The sequence below is a fragment of the Silurus meridionalis genome, chromosome 17, assembly GCF_014805685.1.
Source record: "Silurus meridionalis isolate SWU-2019-XX chromosome 17, ASM1480568v1, whole genome shotgun sequence".
In the NCBI taxonomy this organism is placed as follows: Eukaryota; Metazoa; Chordata; class Actinopteri; order Siluriformes; family Siluridae; genus Silurus; species Silurus meridionalis.
The window spans coordinates 2,555,331-2,578,009 of NC_060900.1; the positions used below are offsets into that span (position 1 = coordinate 2,555,331).

General features: G+C 42.4%; 2 protein-coding genes across 3 annotated transcripts; one reads left to right on the forward strand and one right to left on the reverse strand.

Annotated features, from left to right (window-relative positions):
- The first annotated feature begins 104 nt into the window (after positions 1-104).
- On the forward strand, positions 105-2,478 carry prnpa (prion protein a). 2 transcript variants are annotated; one of them, XM_046871878.1, is made up of 2 exons: positions 105-228; positions 984-2,478. In XM_046871878.1, the coding sequence occupies exon 2, from the start codon at positions 998-1,000 to the stop codon at positions 1,520-1,522; it is 525 nt and encodes a 174-aa protein (XP_046727834.1). In that variant the 5' UTR covers positions 105-228; positions 984-997; the 3' UTR covers positions 1,523-2,478. The 2 variants fall into 2 exon arrangements, with proteins under 2 accessions (XP_046727834.1, XP_046727835.1); XM_046871879.1 differs by lacking the exon at positions 105-228 and adding an exon at positions 577-841.
- A 2,149-nt stretch (positions 2,479-4,627) lies between these two features.
- Positions 4,628-22,338, reverse strand: ccdc92 (coiled-coil domain containing 92). The gene is made up of 4 exons (XM_046872321.1): positions 22,173-22,338; positions 12,605-12,817; positions 12,439-12,480; positions 4,628-6,040 (listed from the first exon to the last, which is right to left on the reverse strand). Exons 2-4 carry the CDS (start codon positions 12,738-12,740, stop codon positions 5,262-5,264), a joined length of 957 nt encoding a protein of 318 aa, XP_046728277.1. The 5' UTR covers positions 12,741-12,817; positions 22,173-22,338; the 3' UTR covers positions 4,628-5,261.
- Positions 22,339-22,679: the final 341 nt, after the last annotated feature.

Here is a 22,679-nt window from a genome sequence, read left to right on the forward strand (position 1 = left end):
GTGTGTGTGTGTGTGTGTGTGTGTGTGTGTGTGTGTGAGCTCTAAACTCTGATGTCAGAGAATATCCAGGATAAGGTGAGGCCCTGGGGCTCCCAGCCAATCAGGGAGGGGAGATTAAGATGTGTGTGTGTGTGTACGTGTGTTTAGTTCGCTGTCCGTCTCTGGGACTGTCTCAATTCATCCAGACTGCAGACCTGAACTGCCAGACGACTTATTGACATCCTACAGGTGAGACAATGACCTCTTTTATCACCTCATATAAACTATTCCTCACTTCTCCTTTGCTCATTGTTTAGTTTACTAAATCTTCATACTTACTGCGAAGGAATTTGTTGTTTTTCCACCTCAATATTTCATGTTTCATGCTTGTTCTCACAGTGGAAGAGCTGATGCTCACGTGGCTTAGGGACTGGTTTATAGTTTAGGTGTTCTGTCGATCAGCGGAGGTGTGAATGAAGCGGTGGAGAGAATGCGATTAGGGCTAATCTGAGAGGACTTTTAGAAAAGCAGGATGTGCTTTAAACCCAGACGCCAGTCCAAATCAGATTAAGAGTCTTGGCACGAGTAGTTTCAGGCCTTAAGAGATTGACACACTTGGGTCGAGCATAAATACGTTCGTATTCTGTTGCTATGGCGATACATGGCGAGCTGATCTATTTTTTATGTTGTATTCTTTGATTGGAGCATACCATAAAAAAAAAGAAAGTGTGACCCGAACTAATTGTCGATTAGCCCTGGGATCGTCTTGATTTGCCAATTACACCCAAAATAGCAATACGTTGATAAGCTTTAATGCCACAATTGTGAAACATCAGCGTCTTGTCTGGTGTCTTTTCACAGGGTATGTTTTTATCTTTAGGAAGGACCGGCTAAAAGTGGGTCCCTGAATTATTGATTAAGTCATTGTGATTGTATCGCGTGTATCAAATATGCATTAGGTGTTTTGCTGCTATTTGAACTCTGACCCTTTCATCTTTTCACAGATCATCCTCCCATCATGCTCTCTCAGACGGTCTGGATGCTGACTTGCACGCTACTAGTGTTGACGTTGTGTCCTGGCGTTGTGTCCCGGCGAGGGGGATTCGGAGGCGGCCGCTGGGGTGGTATAGGAAGGGCCGGAGTAGGAGGTGGCTGGGGAGGCGCCGGAGCTCACAGAGGTGCAGGTTTCGGAGGTGGCCACCATTACAAAGCTCATCCAGGCAGTTCGTCATCAGGATCTAGCGCCGGCAAAATGGCGGGAGCGGCAGCCGCCGGCGCACTTGGAGGCATGGTGATCGGACACGGACTCGGATCCATGTCTCGACCCGGATACGGATACGGTAATTCTTGGCATGGTGGGTATGGTGTTGGGCCCCGTTATGGAGGCGGCTACCCAAGGTACGGTGGAGGACATGGGAACGGATTTACGAACGAGACGGATATGGAGTACTATGCCGGAGCGGCCAGCAGGGGGAGCACTTATAGCTATGTCCTGCTGCTCAGTGTCATTGTGTTGTTATTAATAGGGTTCTGGATCGTTTAGAATGAGGCTGAATCGTCCAAACTGGCTGGGGTCCTGTTCAAAAAATCTTCCTGTTTCTTCAATACTCTGTGACATGTCTGGTCTGTAATGTTTGCTAGTGCTGCTAACAACTCGAAAGCTGATGCTAGTTCTATAACGGTTAACTATACCGCTTTCGAGTTGGACTTTTTGATGTTTAAAAATTACACTTTCCTCAGCTGAGATGAGTCCGATAATGATTCAAACAATATTGGCCAATTTAATTATTTGTGAATTATATACATTTGAACAAATATTGATTGCGAATGAGTCCTTGTCTCTAGTAAGCTTTAGCTGTTAGCTTTTTTTTTTTACATAAAAAGGTAAACAAATGTTTATACTGAAATAAAGAGTCCATGATAGCCACATGTCCACGATATTAAAGCTAATAAAAGTACAAATTAGCACTACATATATAATCATTTCAACATGCTAACCTGGGGACTATACGCTTTTTCTGACGTGGCAAAGTTATCGCTGTTACAGTTCTGTACTCCTTTCTTCATTTCCTCCAATTCTTTTTTTTTATTTGCTAGAATTTATGCTACATTTTATACTTCATGATTTAGCGACACTGAAACCTCGATTGTAGCTGTGAACACGTACTGATTGTTTTTTTTTCCACGTTTTTTTGTTTCCGCTCAATCCTTACTCGAGCGCTAATGAGATTTTCAAGCACGTGTTAAGACATTTGTGTCTCTGTGTTCTAAAGACCCACCGAGGATGAAGTAAGCAGCCTCCGTAAAATCACTTTAGTGGATTAGGAGTAGACAGGATGGCGTACGTGTCAGGGCAAAGATAAATCTGCATTACATTTGACCGCACCGTCACGTAACGTCTCGTTTTCATTTAACTTGTGTATAATGTATGCGGTACACAAGAGATACTGCTGTAATCACTGTGTAATCACAAAAAATTAAAGAATTTCTCTTTCCAAAGTTTTTTTTTGTGTGTTTGTTTGGTGCTCACACTTTGTGTTCATTTCAAATCAGATGTCAACTCACACTGGTGCTTTTAAAACCCCATAAAACAAATTGGAAATTAAAATTTTAAAATAATGTTACCGTTTTATTACATGATTAAGAAAATGAAATGGATTTAAACAAACATATATTTAAGAGTCTGGTATCGTGCCAATGCATTGCTGCATGAGTGGTTTCTATAATGAGTTGTAATGAATCACTGCTGATTAGCAAACCGGCATCTACGCTCGCTATTCCAGAGGTTGGAAAACAGCACTCGATCCAGCGTGTCTTATTAGACGTGTACGTTTCGTTTTCTATACGGTGCACGCATTAAACTTAACGAAGCCTTGAGCAAATTTGGAATTGACAAATTTAAAAAAATTAACAGCATAGAATAGAAGGAGGCCTGGGAGACGCCGAGGCTCACAGAGGAACCGGGGTCGGTGATGGCCACCGCTTTAAAGCAACGCATGACCAAATCGAGTTTTGGGAAGGTGACTGAGGAACTCCAGCTGGCAACCTTGACGATATGCTGATCACACAGCATTTGACCTGGATATTGATATGATAATGTAATTACATTCACATCGCATCGGTAGCTGCTTCATATGTATCTTTAATGTATCATATCATTGGCTATGCAGCGAGATGCGAATCGCATCGGACTCATTTATGAAGATGCATGTCCCCATTCCACAGAGGTAAAAATCCATGAAGTTACTGAGCAACTTAACTTTGAGGATGGGTTTTGTTTTGGACTGTAAATAATATCAACAGTCTGCTACAACGGCTCAGGACTGAGATGTCAATTAACAGTTTTGTATTTAATTGTCTATCACTGAACTGTACACTTCAACAATGATGGAACCGTATTGAATGGATATTTTGTGTTACGTATGAGGACGGGTTCCCTTTTTTTTAATGGTTTCTCTCAAGTTTCTTCCTCATACCATCTTAATGTCTTTTCTCACCACAGTCACCACAAAAACTATAAATTCGTATTTTATAATCTTTTTAATCTACATTATTTCAATCTGATTTGGGACAATGTCGACTGTTGAAAGCTAAACTGCTCGTCATCCCAGGTGATTCATCTCCAGGTCAGGATCTCATAACTTTTCCTCACATGTTCCTGAAGCAACTCGCTCTTGTCGGTTCCTTCTCAACAACATCAAAAGGATTTGACCATTTCTATCCACACAGGCTGCTCAGGGGCTTGTCTCCAGTCTCTTTGTCATTTCAAGACTGGACTAAGATAAGCGATAAGATAAACCTTTATTCGTCCCACAGTGTGGAAATTTTCGTGTTACAGCAACAAAGAAAGAAATGTGCAAATATGAAGCAGAAACACGATACAAAATATATACAGTACAGTATATAAATACAAAAAAAGAAAACAATAATAGTAATAGTAGATACACAATTAGAGTTAGAGACGAGCCTTGAAGTATACTTACCTCTTACCCTGAGAGAAGGTGGGACCAGTCGAGCAGCGCTGAAGGATCTCAGGCAACATGGTGCAGTGCGATGAGTGATCAGGACTCTGAGGTAAAAGGGTCCATTTTTGACGTTGTAGACAAACATCAGCGTTTTGAATCTGATGAGGAAGCGCAGCAGTGGGGTGGTGTGGGAGATCCTTTGTAGTGAACGAATAGTATTCAGAGGTCGACCTGCTAGCAGAGAGTTGCAATAGTCTCCCACACCACCCCACTGCTGTACTCCTCATTACTCCTCACACTGCCTGAGATCATCCAGCACCGCTAGACTGCTCCCACCTTCTGTTTCTGTAAGAGCAAACTATACTTCAAGGCTGGTCGTTGTTCTCACACTGAGGTGGTGGAATGAACTTCCCGTAGAACGAGTGAATACCTACCTTTTCCTGAAACACTTAAACTTACACTATTCCCGGTTTGCTTTGTCTTAAAAAAATTAGACACTTGATTGAACATTTTTCTTCGTGTCTTGATGTGTTCAGTTCAGTGATGGACGCTTAAATGCGAAACCGTTCATGCGCATTTCCTTTACAATTAATACAATAAAAAAAAAGAGGAAGTTTAAGAAGTACTGCAGCGCACGTGACGCGTGTATAGAAGATAAAAAAGCCAGACACAAAGCCAGTTGGTTTGTTTGATCTCTTGCTTTATGCGTTACAGTTTGGGAAAGCAGCAGGAGTCTACAGTAATGTGAGCGACCTGTACAGAGCAGGCAGGAGTAGAGAGCAAACCCGATTTAATACCGCAGTGCGCAGCGAGAATTACGCATCTATAATGCGACCATGTAGAGCGACCATGTCACGATTTGGCTATTTGAGTCTGTTCTAGGAGGAAAAAAAAACACGACGTGTGAATGAGGTAAGGAACATAAAACATTTGGCATGCGTACACTCAGGTTCCGACCGACCTCCGAAAAGACGCTGTGGTGTTACGCGTGAGAAGAAAAAAAACCTTCTGGTCTTACAGTTTTGCATAAACAGCAGGCTATAGAGAGGCGGATGCTTTTGTCCCGTTCAGTCTTACCAGCAGCACACGTGCGTACGTTGTCCCGTTTAGGTTGCACGTGCGTCCAGTGTTTCGACTGCTTTGTTCAGGCTGTGCTTGTGTGGCTACATGAGTTATAGTATTGAGAGAGAGATATATATAGAGTGATTTCTATAGATTGGTTGCATGTGTGTGTGTGTGTGGTTTTCTAGTTAGTCCTGTTTATACTGTATTGGCTGTATTCAGTGTTAAGACACTGTGTATGTGTGTGTGTGTGTGTTAAACAGTTCTGTCAGTAGCCGATGGTTTACGCATCACCTTCTCGTCGCTAACCTGATCCACAGCGAGCGTCTCCACTTCTGCCAGTTGGTGATGAATCCTGTGAGCAACTCCCACGTGGGCGGGGCTTCGCTGATGCCTGGGACTCTGAGGCATAAGAGAATGGGTGGGGCTCGCTGAGGAAGTGATGGGCGGGATAATGGGGGGTCGCTCGCGGAGCAGGGGCTGCGTGTCAGCATTAGCGGGGGTGTCCCGGGCCTGCAGGAACGGCGCGGGGTCGGGCATCGTTCCCGTCGCATCTCTGAGGACGATCCTTCGACCGTCGGCCGCGCCCACCCTGTAGAGCTCGGTGTACTCGCAGTGCAGCGGCTGGGACAGGCTCTTGCGCATGCGCCTGCGGGGAGTGTCCGGCTGCTTGCCCGCAGCTCCGTTGGTGGGCGAGTCGAGGCGGGGCTCTGCCGGCGGGGCCGGTTTGAAGGCGGCTCCGCCCTCCAGAAGGCGCTTCTTGGTGGCGTGGAGCTGCGCAGTGAGGAAAGCGATGGTCCCAGCTCTCTGCTCCAGCTCCCCGGATAACACGGCCAGCCGGTGGCTCTTGAGCTTCAGCTCGTCCAGGTACTTCTTCTCACGCTCGCGGATGGTGTTCTCCAGCACCGAGATCATGGCGTTCTTCTGCTCGAGCTCACGCAGAAGCTCGCTGTTCTCCTGCTCTTTGGCCTTCAGCTGCTCCTCCAGCTTCTCGCAGCGACGCTGGAGCTCCATACAACGTGCCTCGCCGTCATCTGCCACACACACACACACACGCAAATTTCTTAAGAAGTTCCTCTTTTTTTCAACCTTTCAAACCTCTACTCTTTACATAATCACCCGTTGATTTATTCCAGGAAACTCTGGATCTGATCACACGTAGATGTTTCCAAACCGTTGGGAAAAACCTATACAACCTGAACATCCATTATAAAGTCAAAGAAAGTGTGTGTGATGTGACAGAAAGTGAGGAGATAAAATATAGAGAAGGAAACATCTCAGTGGAAGTGGTAGAACCAGACCCTAACCATAACTTTACCTGAGCGCACAAGTCAGAGCTTGCAAGTCGCATCTGTAGCAAACTGCAGAAGCTTAAAAATGAATTTAAAAACTGTTTTTTGCTCCACATTGACCGACAAGAGGAGAAGAAAAGGATTTGGTTGAGATATACTTATGAAGACATTTAGAAGACGGACTTTTCAAGAAAAGCTGGAAACAGTTCGAAACAGTTGTGAAGCTTTTTCGTGAATCTTTTATACTTTTGCGTTCGCTTTCCTCAACAAATTAAAGCTGCACAAAAACATACAATTTGCCTTCATTTTAAATCCCCCAAAAAAACGCAAGACACGGAAAAAAAAGCAGGGGTCATTTTATGAGGTTAATATCGATGCTTCTGTTAGAGATGATGTATGCGGGCGGTGCAGATGTGGCTACAGTAAAAGGAGACGAATAGTAGAAATGACATGCATTCCCTGTAGGAGATTCCCCACTATAATATTGATGGTTTCCATAGCCGTTGCATCATACTGATGGTATTAAGAAGTGGATTGATTCAAGCAGGACACCGCTAAAGGCCTGGGGGTGAAATGCACCTCAAACCGACTCCTGAAGTCAATCGTGATTTAACGGCTGGAAAAAAAAAGGACAACATGCTGTTCCTACCCTAAGCCTGTAGAGGGCAGTGCTGACTTGCTTAAATAAACTCCCTCTTCCTTCAGCCACCATCACCACCTCTGTCCTTCTACGCCCTTCAGCCCGTGACCCAGAACATCAGTCTGTTGTCTGATCCTTATCATAATTATCAATAGAGTTGATATTATCGTGATATTGATACAGATAAACATTTAGTCCTTGTTATTGCAAATAACATTTCTAGCTCTCTCTTACACACACACACACACACACACACAATAACATCCAGGCACATTACACATCAACACAGAGTGTGTGTCATCTATTTTTAGAAGTCATTCTATCCATTTGCACTCTCTCTCTCTCTCTCTCTCTCCCTCTCTCTCTCTCCCTCTTTCTTTGTATCAGTTAAACAGGGTGGGGCCACAACAGTACACAAAAGACAGAGAGAGACAGAGAGAGAGAGAAAGAGAGAAAGAGAGCTCTGATGTTACAGTGCTAATCGATTTGAGAGTGGAGTAGCGTCTCACTCTCGACTGACCTTCAGCTCTGCTCTCCACACACACACACACACACACACACTCACAAAGGAAAGCAAATAGCATAACTGCATTATCCTGTAGAGAAATTGGAGCGTGGCTGCATTTGAAATTTGAAACTCCCTTGAAATGCTAAAACCCAAACCATACACATCTCACGTTTTCCACCACGTACACATCGGGCACAAACGTGTACATGCACTTTTTACTGGAAAAATTCTTTCAGACCGTAATAAATCCACGATAAACTCAGATTCTCACGCCACGGTGCCGTCCTCGGATTCTGATTGGTCGGAGGCTCTGTTCCATTATGGCTGCATGCTCAAGATTATAGGAAACATTATTTTATCGATTAAAAACATGACGTGGTGAAGTTTATAGTACGGAGCCGTTTCATGTAGCACTTAGGAAGAGTCTTCGGTGACACATGTTAAGGTTTTCATAACATAGCGTTTTAAACACGCCAATCACAGCTACTGTGGAGAAACACCTCGGAAAAATATTTGTGACCGGAACTGCGATCCTGAACGTGAACTATTGAGTCTGCAGTCGAACTATGAAGCAGAGTTGTAATGATCTCATTTAAAACTGAGCAGTTGAGTGCTGAGGGCCTTGCTCAAGGGCCCAGCAGTGGTCTGATCGATAACTTTGACATTACAACATTATGACCAGCGAAGTGAATAACACTGATGATCTCTTCATCATGGCACCTGTTAGTGGGTGGAGATATTAGTTTTCTCCTCAAAGTTGACGTGTTAGAAGCAGGAAAAATAGGCGAGCAAATTCGACAAAATGTGACGTCTAGACGAGGGTCACGGCGTCTCCAAAACTGCAGCTCCTGTGAATGTTGCTGGTCTGAAGTGCTCAAAAGTGCTCCAAGGGAGGAGAACCGGTGGTGAACCGGCGACAGGGTCGTGGGCGGCTGAGGCTCATTTATGCACATGGAAAGCGAAGGCTGGTCCGTGTGGTCCGATCCAACAGACGAGCTCCTGTAGCTCAAACTGCTGAAGAAGTTTATGCTGTTAATGTTTGAAGGGTCACGACTGTTCAGCAAAAGGGGACCAACACAATATCAGGCAGGTGCTCACAATGTTCTGCCTGATTGATGTAATAGTATATGGAGAAAGAAAAAAAAAAAATCATATAGGCTGTATGTAGTATTCAGGAATAATTTATCATTGCAGTTCTCTGAATAGAAAATCGAATACAATGATAAGATCCTCTAAAAACCCCACCTGTAATAAACACAAAACACTCTCTCTCTCTCTCTCTCTCTCTCTCATAGCAGTGGTGGACAGGATGAGCTCATGTGGCCGTAATGGAGTGACTCATACTCGGGGTTGGTTCTCCGACCTGTCTTTCCCCATCACGTGAACATAATCACATAGAAACCTCATTACGCCTCTAAACTCTCTGCTGCATCACCCCTGTACACTCAGGAAGATCTGAGAGACGTCATGGCTGACCATCAGCGTGTCCTGATGACTATTACGTGGCTCAGGACAGGCTGCTGATATGAATACTTAGTTCTGGTACTTAAGTAGATTTTACTGGTATCAGTATTAGTCGTTTAGTTCACTATTTATTTTTCAGACTTTTATTCATTATATATATATATTTTTTTTTTTTTACACAAATATACGTTTTCTTCTTCATCTTCTCAAACCAGACTCAGTTTGAATCTATTTGGTGACATGGTCAATATTTTTTCTTTTTTCACTCCATCAATCTTTTCCTTTTCATTGTGCGGCTTTTTCGACCTGCCACTGACGTATCGTTCCCCGGCCCCTCACTCCTCACAGACATAGACTAGCTTACGAAGCTAACAACAACAACAACAACAAATCAGAGCGACTTCCTGTCTCACAGTATGCGTTTCAAAATCCTTCATTTTCATTGTTCTAAATTTCTCCGGCGTAGTTTTCTTCTTACATTAAGGTCGATTTGGTTTATTTTGATCCAAAAACAAACCTGTAAGAAATAAACAAAACTTTGGAACACCTGATTTTTCATCCCATATGATTTTCTTCCCCAAACTTTTACAGTTGTAAGAACACGATTGTAGAAGATCTACGAAAGTCTATGAACATGGTAGCATGACATTTTCTATTCACTTGAACTAGGAAACCCAAACCTTTTCTAGCAGGACAGTGCATAAAGATATACTTTCCATGGGTTGGAGTGGAAGATCTCCTGCTACAGAGCTCCAACCTTACAGGATGAATGTGAACGCTAACTGCACCCCAGGCCTCCTGACCTCCCCTACATCAGTACCTGACCTGCTGAATGAGCTCAAATCTCCACAAAATCTAGTGGAACATCTTCCCAGAAAAGTGGAGGTTATCATAATGGGGACTAAATGTGGAATGGGGGTCTGTAAAAAGGGGCACATGCCGATCTTATGTTCAGGTGTCCACAAACTTTTGTTCATATACCGTAAGTTACTGACGTCATTTATTTTTCTTTGAATATTATCACACACCCAAAAAAAAAAAAAAAACAGCACCGGAGACCAAACGAAGGTACATCGAGTTACCACAATGCAGGTGTTATACCAGCAGATCACACTTGTGCACACAGAAAGCTGAAAGCTCTTTATTTCAGTGCACCAGGCTTTTTATTTCACTTTAGAGAGCTGCGCCGCTGTAATGTGATTTAGTCCGGCTTTATTTCAGCTCTGGACTGTTCCCTGAACTGAACTCTTCACTTCAGAGCACTGACTTCACTCTCGGTCAGCCCTGGAGAAGATCTGTCTCTAGATACCGCTTCACCCAGAGCACCTCATACTGATGTTTGATTAAATTCTGCACTTTACGGCTACAGGAACGGCGTGAGAACGCGGACACTGACCGATGATGAGAAGAAACCGTAGAGAAAAGAGTAACTAATGAAATAAAATAAAGCCGAATAAAATTAAAAGGAAGAGCGCAGGATGAAACAGAAGACGATGTGATGTAATAGAATACAATAGAATTAAATAACAAAAGAATGGAATGCATCTGAATAAAAGTAGAATAGAAATCAATAGAACAGAACAAAGTAAAATTGAAACAGGGCTGGAGACAAGAAGCAAATAATAAAAAATAAAAAAACGGAACCAAACGAAACAAAACAGAATATAAAACAATACAGTAATACAGAATTTAACAAAACAGGACAGAGGAGGACATGGTAGGATAAAGCAAGACAGAGCTGAATACAGCAGGACAGGACAGGGTAGGGCAGGGCAGAGCAGAGCAGAGCAGAGCAGAGCAGGGCAGGGCAGGGCAGGGCAGGGCAGGGTAGGGCAGGACAGGGCAGAGCAGGACAGAGCAGGGCAGGGTAAGGCAGGACAGATTTAACGGCAAAACACTATAATATAAAGCAGAAGAAAATTTTATTAATTCAGAGCAGAGCAAGACAGAGCTGGATACAAGAGGACAAAGCAAGACAGCACAAGGGCAGGGCAGAGCAGGACAAATATAAATAGACAGCAGGACAAGATTCATCAGAATAGAAGTACATAAAACAGAGTTGGACAGAGCTGTAAATAGATGGACAGAGCTGGCTTTAGCTGGACAGGGTAGAATAGAACAAGACAGAGCGAGGAGGACAGAGCAGGGCAGAGCTGGACAAAGCAGGGGAGGACAGAGCAGAAGAGGACAGAGCAGGGCAGAGCTGGACAAAGCAGGGGAGGACAGAGCAGGCCAGAGCTGGAAGCAGCAGAACAGAGCAGGGAAGGACAGAGCTACACAGAGCAGGGGAGGACAGAGCTGGACAGAGCAAGAGAGGATTGAGCAGGACAGAGATGGACAGAGCTGGACAGAGTTATATACAGCAGGACAGAGCAGGGAAGAACAACTATAAATAGATATAAAACAGAACACACATGATAGGATACAGCAGAAGATAATTGAATAAAACCGGAGCAGGACAGAGCAAGACAGAGCAGGGTAGGACAGAGCAAGACAGAGCAGGGTAGGACAGAGCAAGACAGAGCAGGGTAGGACAGAGATAGACAGAGCTGCATACAACTGGACAGGACAGGACAAGGCAGGACAAATATAAATAGACAGCAGGACAGGATACAGCAAAAGATAATTTACAATAACAGGACTGAGAAGGACAAACCGGGACAGCGTAGGACAGAACAGAACAGAGCTGTATACAGCAGGACACAACAGAACAGGGTAGGAGAGGGCAGGACAGAGCAGGGCAATACAGAGTAGGGCAATACAGGACAGAGCAGGACAGGACAGGACAGAGCAGGACAGGGGTCAGCATGGAACAACAAAAATCTAAATAGAATAGATTCAAAAATAATAAAACAAAAAAAGCACAGAATTCAAAAAGAACAAAAATAGATGTGCAGAGAGAATTAAAAAAGTGTGACTGATAGCAAACAAACAAACTTGTGTGTGTGTGTGTGTGTGTGTGTGTGTGTGTGTGTGTGTGTGTGTGTGTGTGTGAGAGACAGAGACACAGTGGAAAATCAACTGGGGGTCAACAGAGATTTGTGTGTGTGAAAGTGTGGGTGGGTGGGGGTGGGGGTGTGTGTGTGTGTCTGGGTGGGTCGCTGGTTGCCAGGTTACAGCACAGGGCCATGGGTGATGTATGTGTGTTTGGGGACAGAGAGCTATTTCTCTCCTGATTTCTCTCTCCCCTCCCTCTCTACTCTCACACGCCCTCTCACTTCTTTTCTCTCTTTTTCTGCAGCAGCACTAAAACCATATTTACAGCTTGCTGCAGTTTAAAGCAGTTTAATCCCCACCTGAGAACCAGCTCTAATCACGTCCACAAACACCACACAAATAAAATACGAATCTTCCCTTTTTTAATATAAAATAAAGACAAACGTGTGCGAAAGAGAAGAACCGTGAGGAACCTGCTCGAAACTTCCGCATCAACAGTGATAAATGTGTGTCTATGTGTGAGACAGGTGTGTGTGTGTGTGTGTGTGTGTGTGTGTGTGTGTGTGTGTGTGTGTGTGTGTGAGATCTTACCGTTCGGATCGGAACTCCGGCACGTCAGCTCGTACGTCAAATCTGATTTAAAGAGACAGAATTTCAACTCTACATGAACATCCTTCACAGTGACACACACGCTTCATCAAATATGGAGAAGTCAGTATACAGTGGTGTGTGTGTGTGTGTGTGCGCACGCGTGTACCTGTGCAGTGCTGTTGCAGGCGACGTATTTCCGCATGGAGGCCCTTCAGAGTGTTGGCGTGGTCTTGCTGCAGGAACAGCAGGTTCTTCTGCGCACTGTGAAGCTGATTTTCCAAGGTCACATTCTCGGAGGCCATGATGACCAGCTCACACACGTACACGCTCTTTCATACACACACACACACACACACGCTCACACACACACTCTTCAATGCTACAAATAGAGAAAGTGGAGAGACGACACATATTTAAAGTTATGACCTTTAGATTAAAGTTCTCCACCAAAGCCGACTCAACTATAATTTTCAGATGATATGGAGACAACGATCAAGTTTGGAATTATCTCAGAGAATATGATAAATGTTGGAAGACCTGGGACGATGTCGATATATTGGGGAAGGTCTCAGGTCTCCTCAAAAATCAAATAACAGCAGAGTGGATGCACATGGGGAATGTCCCCCAAGCGCACAAGGGTGTCCACATACTTTTGGTCATACAATGTATAGTAAGAGAAAAGGTCAAAGTCATAATTGTGTGGCAACCAAAAGTTTGTGGACACCTGAGCTTTTTGAACATCCCATTCCAAATTTAATTTTAGATGTTCCATTAAATTGTTTGGAGATTTGTGTGAGAATCGTTGAGCCACAAAATTGTAGGTAAACTGACGTAGGTGAGAAGCGTTCACATTCACCCCATAGGGTTGGAGCTCTATAGCAGGAGATCTTCTATTTAAACCAATGCAAAGCATATCTTCGTGGAGATGTTCTGGATTTGTGCACAGAGGCCTGATTATGCTGGAACAGTTTTGGGTCTCCAAGTTCAAGTGAAGGGAGAATTTCATGCTTCTGCATCCAAAGACGTCCTACACAATTGTGTGCGTTTGACTCTGTGGTAACAGTTTGGTGAAGAACCACATATGGCTGGAAAAGTCAGGTGCTTTTGTATATGTTTACTTTTGTATATGTTTCGAATAGTATTTTTAATAATAATGATCATTTCTATAAATATGGGTAAATGAGCAAATTATGAAACTTTCAGAGAGAGAGAGAGAGAGAGAGAGAGAGAGAGAGAGAGAGAGAGAAAGAAAGGAACAGTGAGAGAGAGAGAGAGAGAGAGAGAGAGAGAGAGAGAGAGAGAGAGAGAGAGAGGAGACATTTAGAGAGAGAGAGAGAGAGAGAGAGAGAGAGAGAGACAGAGAGACAGAGAAAGAGGGGAGACATTTAGAGAGAGAGAGAGAGAGAGAGAGAGAGAGAGAGAGAGAGAGAAAGGAGGGAGACAGTAACAGAGAGAGAGAGTGGGGGGGGGGATATTTTAGTGATGTAATGTGATTAGTTTATGTTTTAATCTGTCTACATGATGAATGTTCATCTAAAAACTAACCTGCTCACCAGCTCACACTCATCATCTATAAGTGCTTGTGTTCTCTGTGTGCGTGCGTGTGTGTGTGTGTGTGTGTGTGTGTGTGTGTGTGTGTGCGCGCGCGTGTGTTTAGGCTTCGTTCGGAGGACAAGTGCACTGTGAACATGTCTGAATCGAGGACACAATGAACTGATGGAATAATAAGCAATTATCTCTCACACACACACACACACACACACACACACACACACACACACACACACACAGAGTCTCCTGATAGCACTATTCAACCCCATCATCCTGCTGTTCAGAACAAAAAAAGCTATGCATAGCAAATGGCAGCTTTGCAGACTGCTTGAGACGGCAGCAGAAAGAAAAACAAAAGAGAGATCTTTGAGCAGCAGTGCAGGAGGAGCAGCTGGAGAACCACCACCAGGAGCTGGTTACAGAGAGAGAGGGAGGGAGTAAACTGCGTCTCCGCATGATCAGGTTTTTACACACCTCTCGTGACATAGTCTTATAATGATCTGAAGGTTGTACCAAACTGTCACTGTTTGGGCCCTTGAGCAAGGCCCTTAAACCCTCAGTGCTTCAGGGGCACTGTATGATGACTGACCTGCACTTTGACTCCAGCTTCCTAACGTCGCTGCGATATGCAAAGAAAGAATTTCACTGTGAAAAAGTGTGACAAGCTAATTTTCTTTTATTTCTTTAATGAGGTGCTTCCTTCACGTTCCCAGTTCAGCTACTGTACATTTGACTGAAGAAGAATAAAAACCAGAGGAAGCCGTCAACCTCGACTTGGAATTCCTTCTCGGAAAGTTGATCCTTCTTTTACGTGTTTAGCACATAGCGTTGTATCCACCTAGCTGCTCACGCCTTTAAAAAGAGTACATACTCGTATTTGCTGCAGATCATCAGCCTACACATGACATACGTCAACATTCGAGTTAAAACCTACTTCACTTATATTAGCTGGTTAGCTTGTTGCTAGTTCATGATCGAACACAAGAGCTAGCTTATTAGCACTTAGCAAGAAACCTCAGTTTTTAGCAGCTGCTTTACCCTGGTCAGGGTCACAAGAGATACAACCTGGATGGGGTACCAGGTTAATGAGACCCTACAACATACTCCATGACACCTAGGATAAGTAACCATGGCTAATCCATTAATGAAGCGGGAAAGGAAGCCAAAAGTTCAGAAACTATGTGACAAAACATAGGATCAAACAAGGATCTTGGAGAATTTTTGAATGCAGTACCGTTACCGTGTCACCCGAGTATGATTACATTTTTGATTAAAAAAAATCAATAAAAATTTTAGACACTTCAAATCAAAGATCTGCCTTGTTCTTCGTTCATGACTTCACAAGAACCAGCCGGCTTCCCAAGGCCCAAGGCCATTTTTCTTCCCACTCAGAAAGCAGGGCCAATTACATTTCCTTGAACTCCCATCCACACTAATGTTCCCCTGGGGGAATTTCTCCTCTTGGGATTTTGCTAGGTCATGCTATGCGTGTTTGCTATGATGCTAGTTTGTGAGTTATCCTGTTTAAAATTACTACATTACTAGTTAAAACAAGCTGAAGATTTTTACCCATTGGCTCCAAGTGACCTACTTACTGTATTATGACAATGAATTTATATCAACAAACACAATTCCGTTTTAAGTAAATTGTTGCTGAATATCTTAAAACTCATTTTCAGTTGACACGTAGCCTCAAAGGATGTGCACGTGTAATAGTTTAGTCTGGGAAGCTGTCTAGCTGTCAAATTATTACACACCTTAATCACATAAATGTGCACTTATCCCATGAGTGAGTTGATTAGAGACTCTAAATCAGGCCGAAAATCTCTGCAGTCTGAATTATTCGGTGAAGATCGTCCTCCTCCTCCATCCTTACACTCCCACTTTAATACTGATCAGAAGATCTAATAAATGCGTCACAATTAGACGTTCAGAGAATACAAAAGAGGAGTATAGCCGCAAGACAAGGACTTGCGGCTATACCAATAATTCACCTTTTATACTACTAAAATTAAAATAGAAAAGAAAGAAATATCGAAATTATTTAACTGTGCAGTTAAAGGTTAAGGGTCTTGCTCAAGGGCCCTGCAGTGGCAGATTGTAGTACTCGGTTTTAGACTGAGGACACAGACAGTGAGATAGCAGAAAAGGCTAATTTTACCATCATGTGAGGATTTGTTTTAGGGGTAGCTCGTGTCTGGTATACAGCGGTAGCTCAGTGGTTGAGGCTCTGACTTACTGCTTGGAAGGTCGGGGGTTAAGCCCCAGTATTGCCAGGCTGCCACTCTTGAGCCCCTGATCAAGGCCCTTAACCCTCTGTGCTGTAAGGGTGCTGTATCATAGCTGACCCCAGCTTCCTAACATCAATGGGATATAGAAAGAATTTCACAAAAAACAGTACTGAATCATGGAAATGTGCCAAAGGAAAAAATACAATTATATAAATATATTATATCGATCTTCATGTAGTGCATCTGGTTCACCTCTAGAGGCCTATATTCGCATCTCACGACAGTGGCCCGTAAGCCGGAAAAACTATCGGTATAGATTTTTGCTGATAGCCGATTGCTAGAACTATCGACTATCCGCAAAAATCCATACCGATAGTAGAGGTGCCAATTAATCGGTCGATCTCTAATCATTACACACTGAGAACCTACACAGCACCAACTGTGGCCTCAGAGTGGAAAGAGATGGCTAAATATGAATACAAGACGCTGCTGGAACAAGTTTACCTCACCAGAGATAAAGCCGGTTGGGTAGGAACTGTGCTGATTCAGGAAGGCAGCAATCTGTCTCATACGCTGGACAGGGACAGTGGGAAGAACAGGAAACTCAGCTGGGAGGACATATGGCAGAGAAATACAAGCCAAAATGACTTCCTGCTCAGTTCAACATATAGGGGAAGATCTATAGTGTTTGTTGCTTTTAGATTCAAACAGATTCTCCAAAAGTCAGTTTTCGCAATGTTTCGAAAACAATGACACGTTTTCGTTGCCGCGATCTTTCAAAAAAGCAGGAAAGTAAATAAACGAAAGGCGGAAATTACCCAGGTCGAAGCTTCTCACGTTTTGCTTGTGCGCAGTACAGGAACGTAAGCTGGGGTTTTTTTGCCGTTTCGGTGTGGCAATTTTGGGTAATGACTTTTTTTTTTTTTTTTTTATGAAAACGCCGTTTTGAAATATATGCGGATTTGTGTGGACGTAGCCTTTAAAAAAATGTTATAATAATTTTTTTTTTATTCTTTATTGTAGAAACTGAATTGGGTAATTGTATGGAAACACAAATATTTTTCAATACAACAATATAAATGTTGTTTTTGCTTCCCATACTAATCATATTACCAGGTCATATTCCATAGTTTTTAATGCTTTTCCAAAATCCGTAGGAACCCTGAAACTACACCAGATTGTTCACACACCTTTTTCTAACCACAATATAAATTGAAAATTATTTTTATTCACAATTTCAACTGATGATGCTTATTTATCTTTAATGGAAAAAACAGTACGCTTCCACATTTTACATTTACAGCAATTAGTATTATTCATACAACTATGCATCAATGGGATTAAGGGCCTTGCTCGTGGGCCCAGGAGTGGCTGGGATTTGATCTCATGACCTTTGAATCACTAAGCTACCAACTTTTATCTGGGTGATACATGGCTTAGCACACTTTTTACTCCTCTTTCCATTTGGGTCTTTCCTCATCTTATGCAACTCATTGCTGTGTCCTTTGTAGCTTCCAATCCTCGACCAAAAAAACAAAAGACAATGTCTACACGTACACACACTGTGAGATACGCTAGTGGATCTTTTATTTGCGCATTTGAGGACAGTGTCATCATGCTCTTCTCGTTTGTCCAGCAGTTGAGCTCACACTTAACAAGACGTTCGACAGCTTTTCACTCTTACATCATCATCATGAATAAAACATCTGATCTCACCCTGGTGACTGCTAAATAACAGACACACACACACATTAATAAATGCCATGCTTGTAAAATATGATAAAAACGGCTAACGCTAACAAAACGGCTAACGCTAACAAAAATAAAACATAGACTTTATTATTAAGGAGCCATATTTGCATGCGATGTAAGTGCTAGAGCTGAGCTGCTCCTGACGTTGATGTATATCCGACACCCTGGATGGTAAAACATCCGAGAGCTTACTGAAACACAAGCGTCTTCCCATCACCGGCCATGATGTCATCACATTTAGCAGTTCTGTTGCAGCAAGAACCCACACGGCTCCCAATGGGACAGTGATTCACAGATGGCGCTCAGGCTATTAGCTTCCCTCATTGTCTACGGAGATCGTTTAAAAATCGACTGGCCAGTCGTAAAAAAAAAAAAAAAAGCCAATAGCTGTAACGCAATATGCAGAACACAAAGTCGTTTCATCATCCTCTGCATCCGAACATACCATTGGTCGGTCCTGATGGTCTGATCTAGGAGAGTCCTGTCACGTGCTGCACGGCACAATTGATCAGAACGATGAACAGTATCGCAATTAAGCGTCCATTTCGAGTAGAAGTGTGTTCCAGAAATGTGTCAAGATGCCGATACGTCTTGTAGAACTTGCAGTTTTGCCTGCAGGCGACACTTTAGGATGCCACTCGGGTGTAATGTTAGCCAGGAACTAATGAGTTGTAATAAAAAAAGTGAAGTGCTAACATTACCGAGAGTTCACAATACATACAAAAACAATAGCTAGCTAATCATAAAACTATTCAACTATTAACTGCTTTTTCATTTTGATTTTGGTACTGGGTTTAGAACTCACAACCTTCTGATCATGAGTCCAAAATAACTCCAGAGCCGAACCAAATGTTGAACAAATGGGGGTGGGAATCGAGCATGTATCAGAAGCACATGAGTATCAAATTTATCATCAACTTCACTTACCGTAAGACTGAAACATTAAACTTCCAGGACTCGCTCGCTCCCTTAGAAAACATTTGTGGACAAGCTGAAACATTAAAGTGCAGGTGCGGGGAGTTTGGGCTGACCTGACCTGACCTGACCTGACCTGATGATGTTCTTATCTGATGGAGAAAAATACAACCTGCCACCAACCTGCAGGACGAACAAACCTTCGAACTCTCCAGCTGAACTGCTTTCTTTCTTTTGGCTCCTTCAGTTCTCCACCATCTTCTGATATGCTCCTTCAATACTCCACCTCCTTATTGACTCCTTTACTTCACCATCTCATTTTCTGTCACTTCTCCCACTCCTTTTTTGACGTTTCACCTCTCAATTTCTTCTCCCATCACTCCCCTACCTTCATTGTTCCTCCTTCACATCTTCATCACGTTCCTATTTTCTTCTTCGTCACTTCTCTAACTTTGTTTACACAAAACACAGTTTGCAAAAAAAACAAGTTAATTAATTAATAAAAAGAATACACTATTTTTTTTTATTCCTTTTATTTATTTATCTCCTTCTTTCTTGATTATCTCTCCCTCAATTTCAGTCATGACATTGTCTGTTTCTGAGCTTTGGTCTATTTCAGTCTGTGCCCTCGAGACAGATTCCTCTCTCCCTCTCTCTCTCTCTCTCTCTCTCTCTCTCTCTCTCTCCTCTCTCCCTCTCTCCCTCTCCCTCTCTCCCTCTCTCTCTCTCTCTCTCTCTCAGACCATGCAGCATTTCCTCTTCAGCATTAATAATCAATGAGTTACAGCACCAGAGGAAAGTCTGAAAGCTTTGCTTACAAACACACACACACACACACACACACACACACACACACACACACACACACCATATACGCATACTGACACACAGTGCTTTGAAAAGCAATCACGGTACTATCCAAAGCCTACTATAGAAATTTCTGCCCATTTCATTAAGTCAGCAATAAATCTATGGTCACCTGGCGATTAGGAATAAAAGCAAGTAAGAAAGCTTTAGCCATACGCCAACACTATTCAATCTAGAATATAATTAACACACACCTGCTTTGACAAATGATCAGCTTTAGTCTGTAGATGTGTGCATATTAAAGTACATTAGGTATAAGCTTTTTAAACGGCTCAGGTCGATACTTTATTGTAATAATTTGCCCTTGGTTCCACTAGCATAATATTTTACCCTTCGAAGTACAGGTACACAGGCATGCTGACAAAACTCGTAACAAACACTTTGCATGAATCATGTCTACGATTTGGAGATTCCACAACAGACGAGATGTACATTAGCATTGTTCATGGGCTGAATGTTAGCCATAGGTCTCAACAAGAAGAATCCAAAATGTGCTACCGGGTGTCGCTAGACTCGATCAAACCCAGTTTACATAAAAAACACTGACTTAGATTAATAATAGATGAACTTTTAATATCCTGAATAATATTCCTAATATAAATGGGGTTTTAGAGACGTTTGACATTAGCATTAAATAACAATAATAAGAAGAATTAGCAAATAAAACAATTTAAAAAATGCACAGAAGCTACAGAAAGAAAAATTTCCCATTCATTTACATTTGCATTTATGGCATTTGGAAGACACTTTTATCCACAATGACTTACAGTTATCTCAGTTATATAGCTTGAGGGTTAAGGGCCTTGCTCAAGGGCCCAGCAGCGGCAAAAGTTGGCCAGGAAAAGTCGATACATTACTGATGTTTATAAGTAAGCCTTTAACCATGAACCTGCTGTTAACGTTTCTGTGTTTAAGAACTGAAACTTAATTATTAACATCAGTTTCTTTTGTGGACGAGAAATTATACTGTTTTAATCTATTTTATTCTCAAACAAAGCTAGACTAAATTGGTTGTGTGATATTTACATTTACAGTATTTTGCATATTCCCCTGTCCTGTAACCTGTGCAACACCTTACTGAATTTTCTATTCTGTGATTAAGAGTCCAGTGTCCAGTGTCAGTGAAAGCCATCCGCCATTTTTCCTGACAGGGACCTGGGATTTCTCAGCAATACGGCAACAATAGAGAAGCTGATGAGGGAATGACCATTTGTAGCTGCTATAACATAAATGTTCCACAGCAAAAAATGCAACTCTAAAAGGGTTAAAAGGTCAGAATATAATAAACGATAATAAAATCACAATCGTAAGCAATCTGCTGTGGTATAAGCGGAGTGAAACACTTTCAGGGTGCTCTATCGGTTTAAATTAATTAACGTTGTATTGGTCGCATCGACTTAGCGTCATCACATCCCATCACAACTTAGATTTTTTTCCTTTCGCAAATGCTTCGTTCCGCACAAAAACCAGAAGCGCAAATGTTGCACCATGTTTCATGCAAGACAATTTTTCCACATACATGGGATGTGCATATTATAATAATATTATACATACTATATGATTTTATTATTAATTGAATTATTACATATGTAATGAAAATGTCCCCATAATACAGAATGAGAACTTAATTTAAAAAAATTAAAAATTTTGGCTGAAACAAGTGCAGAAAAATGGCACAATTTTTACAAAACGGTCATTTATATTTATATGCGAAAGTCAACAAAATGAAAATAATTTTTTTTTTTTCTTTCTGTGCAGCCCGGTACCAAATGATCCACGGGCCCAATGTTTGGGGACCCCTAGTGTAACACTTATTTTATTTATAAAACCGTTTTTTGAACGAAATTGTTGTTTCAGATCAACACACAGGATTATGCTAGAAACTTGATTGCCGTGATTGGTCAGATACCGTGACCTAATTTGCATATTTGGTATTATATATATGTAGCGGACGAGCGGCGTGTTGCGCAGTTGTGTGTAAAAAAGCAGCAAAGGCGCATCGTTTATTCTGAACAGCAGCTGCATTGCGGACATGAACAATTCAATAACATCCTATGATAAATCCATGTTCATTACAATGTTTAATTCTTTTTTTTTACAAACGACCGTCGGAACGGCGGAGTCCCATTCATCACCAATGACAACCATTTTGACAACTCAACTAGTGTAAAGCTACAACAATAAACCCTCTCCTGGGGTAAACACAGGTGTAGGAGAAAATGTATGTATTAAATTAAAAAAATTTGGGAGCTATTAAACACGTATTCGAGTGTTTTTATCAAGCACACGGTTTTGTATTAGGGTTGCCACTGCGCACTTTATTATGGCAGGCAGGTGCAAAAAGATCGAATCTTCCGGACCGGAACATATCCCTCAAAACATCAGTTCCACCCCTGGGTTGTGTGTGCGATCACGTACCTTCAGTATTCACGGTGTAGCAGTGTGTGTTTCCAAACACGCTGCGACATATTGTTTATTCCCATCCTCGCATTATTATCCCCGGATTTCTGGATCCCTCCGTGCGCGTCTGCATCTGCGCCTGCGTCCGTCTTTCTCCGTCTCTTTCTCTCTGACTCGGTCTCTCTCCCCTATCACCCGGAGCAACGTGACAATAAAGCAACGCATGCTGGGAAACCGAGTACAACCCCCCCCCTAGCTAGCAAAGAGTTTGCTACTAAATTCTTTCACACGCTTAGCTTCTCATAAACAGTTCCTCCACAATGCAGCAAAGCAAGTCTGGGTTTTTGAAAGACACGTCCATGTTCCTTTAGTTTCTAAGCAACAAACTCGGTCATTGAACGGTCATTTGTCCAAACAAATATATGAGTACAGATGATCCATTTTCATTAAGAAATCCTCAGCATGAATGACAGATATACACACTTTCCGAACATTCAGCTGAAATACTGAAAGCGGTGCTTATTG

Coding starts and splice junctions, on each gene's coding strand:
- prnpa (XM_046871878.1), top strand. CDS start 998: ATGCTCTCTCAGACGGTCTGGATGCTGACTTGCACGCTACTAGTGTTG.
- ccdc92 (XM_046872321.1), bottom strand. CDS start 12,740: ATGGCCTCCGAGAATGTGACCTTGGAAAATCAGCTTCACAGTGCGCAG. Junction 12,481..12,604: donor CCTGCAACAGCACTGCACAG/GTACACGCGTGC, acceptor TCTTTAAATCAG/ATTTGACGTACGAGCTGACG. Junction 6,041..12,438: donor CCGGAGTTCCGATCCGAACG/GTAAGATCTCAC, acceptor TGTGTGTGGCAG/ATGACGGCGAGGCACGTTGT.